Consider the following 7,297-nt stretch of genomic DNA (forward strand, 5'->3'; position numbering starts at 1 on the left):
TCTCCTTTTACAGTGTTCTCCAGTGAATTATATTTCATAGGAAAACATATTTATTCAGAACTTCATTTTGATTTAATAGAAAAATTGTTCGTGCCGTGGCACTGCAGAATACTCATTTTTCTCCATGTGTTGATTTTTGGCATATAAATGCCAGAAGCCTCTGTTCTCTTCCCTTATCAAGAAAGACTTGCCTGAGATTAATTTCCTCATCATCCTTCCCTTTTAAAGTGGCTGTTTTTCAATGCCATTTAAAGACAGAGTTGTGATAAATTCCCACATTCAATGCGCAGATTTCAATGAAAGAAGTCTATTCCACAGTAGTGAAGTAATTGAAATCCAAATGGAAAGGGACAAAAAAAATGTATGAAATCATGTACCGTTACTCCAGCCAATCGCACCGGGCTGCCTTCGCATCTTTTTCTTTCTAATGACAATTAGTTCTGAAATAAACTAATTGCAAAGGTTTCTCATGCTTTTCCATAGGGGAAGGGACGTGGTTCTAACAGTTCTTTGTAATTGCAGATCGCGATGATTGTAGACTTCATATACCAAACAGAAGACAGTTACTTGAAGAACAAAAAGCGGAGAGCAGCAAAGAGGGAAAGAAGGAGAAGGAAGAAGCTTCAAAGCACAGAGCAACATCTGAGCCCAGGAAGTACTAAGCTGCCCCTCATCAGCCCTAAAGACACGGCCACACAGCCAACAAGGGAATTAGCACTGCAGATATCAAATGGATAGGCCACCTCTTCACTTAATGGACCTTCCCCTTGCTATAGAGTACCTGGAGCAAGGTACTCCTGCATTTCATTAGCCTTAACTGGCTGGAATAAATGTCCAGGAAAAGCTTAGTTCAAATTGTCCTGTTTATTTAAACAGTAACACCCAGACATGCATTTTTCTCTCTAAATATGAGAGGAAAAAGCTGGGGAGGGCATCCACTCAGGCTTGGATGCAGCTGCAGAGCACTGGCTGGGGTTTCAGCTCAACTATCTGCCCATTGTGGGCCTATCTGAACAACAGGGGGAGAGCCCAATGTAACCCATCAGTCAAAGACGTGGAGTCCTTTGCTCTTCTCTGTTTGCTAAGGACGAGTTTTTCCTCCACTAGACAATAAAGTTAATATTTTTTTATAGGGATCGCCTTATCAGGTGACATTCAGCAGCATCCTGCAGTGATGCACACAGCCTCTCCCCAGGCTGGCATTTCCTTTTCATTCACAGTGTTTACTTTGTAAGAAAATTACCTCACTCGTCAAAATAGGATTCCGTTCCTTACATGTTCTCATTCAAAAGTGACTTTAAAAGGCAGAAAGGAGAAGTCCACTCTCCAGCACTCACAGTTAATTAGAAATCCAGGACCCCAAAGGTATTTAACCACTTAATTAACCGCTTAATGATCACAGATAAGAGATTAAAACCTGCAGACTTTTAGCTGCCACAGACCATCTTCCTCAGCTCTCATGAAAGAGTTTTAAAAACTAAGAAAGGACCAGCACAAGCTTTGATGGTCCTTTGTTCACTGCCAACAGGGTAAATAGAAAACCTGAGAAAATCTGAGTGAGTTTGAGCTCCTTAAACACGTGGGACACAGAAATAAAGAGTTATTGCCCTTTGGAGACAGCATTATTTTGCTATGGAGTTGGTTTTGTCAGATGAAGTTTTATGACACGTAGTGGCAATCATCCATCTTTGATGAGCAGACACGCACTAAATCAGAAAGACTGCTCCCCACGGATCATCAAGTCACAGACAACACAGAGTTGGGTAAATCATGAGGCTCTTAGCAAATATTCTTAATTTGATGTAAACCAGCTTACTATTCTGCAACATTTTATGCAAAACCATGCTTTCTTTTCTTTTTTTTTTACTTGGAATGATGACAAAGAATGAAGTGCAATGAAAACAGGTGATCTTTGAGAGGGGCTTTGTGAGAACCCCAGACCCAAGACACGTTGCAGCAGTTCCTTTTCAGAGAGCTGATATTCAGGTAGGGCAGGGAAAAAAAAAAGGTGCTGCAGATCAATTCATCACTGCAAGAGGGAGAAGCCATTGCCCAAATCAATCTGCAAGGTGTCTGAAACATCTGGGCCAACATCTGGCTACAGCGCCCTTTAGCCTCCAGAAAACCACAGACTAACACAGTTGTCAAAAGAAATCATCTGTGAGACAGCACAAAAGAAATATGAAAGAAGCCACTGTCGTGGAGAAGGGGGTTGCTGCTATCCAAGAAAAAGCCCATGTTGAAGCCCAGGCCCAAATCTTTGTGCAAGGGTTTTACTCAAGCACACAAGTAAGACCACTCCCCAGCAGTTCCACTTTCAGGTCACTTGTGTTCCAATGGCTAATTTCCAAATGAATGACGGGCATTTGTTTTCCTCCATCACATCCTTTTTTGGGTCACAAAGATGATTTATCTGTCAACAGCCAGGTTCACTGGCCCCAGGCAACTTTTGTCAGTTGAAACCATTCAATGAAAAGCAAAGAACACGGTACCAATTTAAAGAGGAAAAAAGGTAAGTATAAATATTCTCTCCCAAGACTGACTCGTGAGTCTTTCGCTTGCTGCTGCAATCACCACCTCTTTGTAAATGCCAGAATTTCTGCACCAAGCCCTAGAAGGGACAGTGAGCACGAACCACAGTTAAAATTAGAAGACAGACAGATAGACACACACTGCATTGTACTTGCAGACTGGTTCCTTATTCAGGGTCTAGATGCGATTGTACAGCTTAAATCCCAAAGGACAGAACAACAACAGGCTGCAGTTTTACATTTGCCCAATTGAACTACAACCATTGTCACAAGAGCCAATTTCACGTTGGCTGTTTCTTGCTCTTGTTGCAATTCATCACGAGAAGACATGAGATCTAAGATACCTTGGCCAGGCTCAGCCCGTGAATAATACAGCACATCGCTTCAACCTTTTCAGTTTGCTTTGTAGTGCGACTGGCCAACCGTTGCTGTCCTCCCCTGTTAACCACCCCATTAACCTGAGAGGAAAAGGTGGAATGGATGGACAATTAGCCAGCAGAATACTGAAAAGGTTAATGCTGAGGCACACCGCCCTGGCTTTCTTTAGCTCTAATGGTATTAGGATTCTTTCCCTTCCTTTTTCAAAGTGTGCAGCAAAGAAAAAAGAAGAAACCACACAAGATGAACCTTTGTTCTCATTTCAGATTATAATCATGTAGTTCCTTTCAGATGTCACACTTGGATGATTCTAGTTTATGCGTGAATAAACCGAGAAGAATGTTTATTTTTACCCCTCTCAATATGGAGAATATTCAATTAGAGCAGTGAACTTTTGCTTTGAATCTGGTCATTCTTGAGCAAAGGGAAATGGGAGAAAGAGGAGGTAAAACAGCTCCATGGGTCCGCCTGCCTCTGAGGGTCCCACTGCTGCAGCAACTGTATTGCTGAGTGGGATGGGGATCCTCAGTGAGGGGGAACAAGGAATTGCCCAATGGCTGGGGGCTGCCCCCAGGGTTCCTTTGGTCTGCTTGGGGGGCAGACCTCTTGTTTCTTATGCACATCCAGAAAATAAGGCACAGTGGGTCCTAGGGAAGTCTTGGAAGCACCAGGTAGAAGCAGCCGCCCCACTTCCTAATGTTTCCCATACACCTTTGCAAGAAAACTTCCAATTTTTATATGGAAGATCACACTATTATGATCAACAGCTGCATGCATCAGTATCAGAAAGTGTTTGCAGAAGCCTTGCAGCCCAAAAAGCCAACTTCAACATATCACATCACTTGTAAAGCTTTCCTCAAGGTGACCCTGCTATGCCAGCTATGATGGCATCAGATCCCCCTCTTTGCACAAACACACTGCTTTGAATTGCCAGTAATAGCAGCGATCCCAAATACCACTGCTGGGGGAAGTAGAGGCAGGGAGGAGGGGATGTCTCCACTACCCATCCAAACTCCATGGTTTACATTTATTACAGTTACAGGCTTGCAATAATGATGACACATTGTTATAGTAATAATACAATCATTATTTTGCTTAAGGAGGAGAGTGATATTCAGACAGGAAGAATTACTAACAAAGAAAAAGAACACTTTAACTTTTAAAAATGACTTCAGTGGTTTCCTCTCTGTATTACATTTTAAGTCCAGAAGGGACCATTACAATCATCTACACGCCAAGAATTTGTACTTCTTGATATATGGGATCTCAAGTAACACATCACTTCTTTTGAGCCTCATTCCTAAGCGTTACCTTGATAAGATTTTCACAAACTACGTATAGAAATAGTCGCGCACTTTGGGACACGCTCACAAACTGAAAGATTAAAGGAAGATAATTTCCTTTCAGGGATTCAGTGGTTCCTTTTAGGACAAAAGGCTTATGGTATTTTTGGAGCAATATTAGTGACAGAAATCAGCACAAAGAAAATTTTATGGGGCTGAAGGTACCTTCAAGACGTTAAAATTGCTACAGATAATTTCATGCCAACGAGCCCTTGGTTAAAACCCATCTTGGGTTTGAGTCTGGAAGAGAACCAAGTGTTGCAGCATTTAGTGAGAAAAGCAATAGCAGAGTTTGCTGGTTTACTGCCTGCCCATTACTCTACCCACTGCCATTCAGGACTGAAGGGAAAACATCACTGCAAGAATTCCCAGCCTCTACAGCTCGTTTTTACAGTTGGCTATCACAGGTTAAAACGTATCACTGATTGGGAGAGAGGGAATCCTGTCAAGAAGCAGATTAAATTCTAGTCCCTTGAAAAGACAAATGAAGAGAAAGAAAAAGAAAGACAGTCCATCACCACGTTTTGTTCCAGTGTTTGGGTGACCCAGAGAGTACCTACGGCAGGGAATGAATCGCCCCCTTCTGCAGATAAAGGGCTAAAACGCTCATTGTTCTGCGCGCTCACTAAATGAGGGCTTAGGCGATCTGTAAGAGAAAGGAGCGCCAGGAAACATGCTGAGTCGTTATACTGTCTTCACCAGCTTCTCTCCGAAGCCTCTTTTATAAGCTACGCAGCAGTAACTTTAGTTTTGAAATATATTTATCTTCCACCATTGTTAAATGCGCCCTAAGGAGCTTTGTTTTCCAGAGGGATGAGACCATCAGCTTCCACATATCAACAAACAAGAAAGGAAAGCTTTTTTTTGGCAGGACAGGGAGCATCGCTTGTTAAGGGGGTAAAAATTGGAGGTGCAAAGAGCCGCATTCTGCCATTTAATTAGCAATCAGCAACGATCTGTCAGTCAGAACTACTGTAATTCATGAACTGTTAAGTCAAAGCAGAAATGGCAAGTAATTAGACTGTCTCCATTAGAGCTTCACTAGCACTCGCTCATACAGCAAAGGGTTTCAATCTGAGGGAGAAATGGATGTGCAAAGCTCCTTAATATATTCAGCTTTTTAATTAGCAATCAGTGCTGATTTGCCAGCCATATCCAACTCTAACGCACGAGCCACTGAAACACAGGGAAAAGACAGATCCTCAGAATCAGTTATGCTCATATTTACATCCACTCCAGGCTGAAGCACAAGAGAAACTACTGAAATATCATCTCTGCCATCATCACAAAGCAACGGAAAGCACGTAAGAGTCTACACTCCAAGACAGCCAATAAGTTCCTGTCTGGGTAAAGGCAGAAGCTGAATATTTATGAGCACATCAGTGCTGAGAGGTAGTCGGCATCTTCCAACGCTGACAAACAAGCATTACCATTTTTAACTGTAAGTGAAACAAAACCTCCAAGAGCTCAGGGAAAGCAATTTATATTCCAGTCGATCTTATTTTAGAAGGATCCATAAGCAGATTGATGGGACACTTACCGGGCTGCTGCGCCGTCCTCCATCTCCGGATGAGGAAAGTGGTGGTGGAAGAGAGATGGGAAGAAGTCATCCTCGATCTGATCCTCATAGGCGTAATGCAATCCAAAGCCCAGCAATAACAGCACAGCAGTACAGTCCCAGGCCACAGCAAGTGAAGGTTTGCTCAAATACAACAGCCATAGGCACATAAGCAAAAAAAAGAAGCTGCTTGCTTTCAGAAGGTTTCAAATATACAGGGATCTCCACTGAGATACCCTCACCTCCACTGCCAGCCCTTAAATGAGGTCTGGGTAGAGGTGCATCCTGGCTCCAGGTGTTCTGGTCACTCGGGTACATTGCACACAGCTGAGCTCCCCTGGGTTGGCCCTGCCTTCCCACCAGGTGCTCAATCAGTGCATTCAGACCATGACTCAGCCTTTCTGCTACAGAGGGAAACATGAGCTGCCTTCACAGGTGGAGCAGATCACAGCTGTGGGCTGTGGAGGGTGCTGCTTAATTTCACCCTAAAATGAGAAGGGCTTTAAGGAGCTACAAGTAAACTGAGCAGCAAAGCTGGGATCTCCATTTCTCCAGCATGAGGCTAAAATCCACTTCCTCCCTGGCCATTAAAGCATCTGAGGTTCTGGAGTGTGAGGACAAATGAGAAGCGTGAAGACCTTCCTCTTTCTACCAATATTAATGTTAACATCAGAGTTTTAATTGTGTAACTTCTCAAATATGAAGTGCCTGCATTGGGCCTCCCAAAGCGCTTCCTATATAAGATAAAAATAAAAGAACGTTTCACATCTCTTTGCAAGTATTTAATGACTATAAATACACATGCATGTGTGTATATATATAAAACTCTTTTCAACATCAGAGGACAGCTTCCATTATACTAAAACTCTAAAATCAGTCAATATATGAAACAGCTGATTAAAGCACTAGGGCAGCTTAAAGCAATTACAGATTGCAGGTAGAGTGGTAATTGCACTCCTAACTGCCTCAACTGGGCACATACAAATGCATGGTTGCATTTGTATAGAGGCTGTGATAGAATACTCTGTGCCAGATGAAAATTCAGCCCTAAGTAGTAGCAACGTTCTTATCTAAAAATGACTTTTGTTTGCCTAACGTCTGACAGTGCTAAATCTATTGCACAAGATGTTTAATTCGTTTGTTTTCACGGCGTTCTCATTTCCATTCTAACTCTCATTACCGATGGGAGAGAGCAGGTTTCTGGCTCTGCGCTTAAAAAACAGTCCCAAGGCAAAGAACGTGGCATCAGTTTGCCTTCGCCTTTCCAATGTCAGCTGTGTAGAGCATTCAGCCAACATTTTAAGCTCTCAACAGCTTTTGTGCTTTTTAAGTACTTTCTAGCTAGCCCCTGCTTTGTCTCTGATGGCGGCTTTCAGAGCTTGTAAACAACCATCTCACAGCAGAGTTTTCAGCTCCTATTTTTGAAACACCAACTATTTTCCTGCGAAATACAGGTCAAGCCGTCCCGTTGAATCTGCAACACATTC

General features: G+C 42.7%; 1 protein-coding gene across 2 annotated transcripts in view; it reads left to right on the plus strand.

The window, feature by feature from the left end:
* SPATA16 (spermatogenesis associated 16) overlaps positions 1–848 on the plus strand; it is a 79,722-nt gene extending 78,874 nt beyond the window's left edge. For both annotated transcript variants that reach the window (XM_015871962.2, XM_015871963.2), the window contains exon 11: positions 523–848. In XM_015871962.2, coding sequence (XP_015727448.1) covers positions 523–738 — 216 coding nt within the window. In that variant the 3' untranslated portion in view covers positions 739–848. The remainder of the gene's footprint in view (positions 1–522) is intronic.
* The last annotated feature ends 6,449 nt before the right edge of the window (positions 849–7,297 follow it).

Source organism: Coturnix japonica, chromosome 9, assembly GCF_001577835.2.
Source record: "Coturnix japonica isolate 7356 chromosome 9, Coturnix japonica 2.1, whole genome shotgun sequence".
Taxonomy (NCBI): Eukaryota; Metazoa; Chordata; class Aves; order Galliformes; family Phasianidae; genus Coturnix; species Coturnix japonica.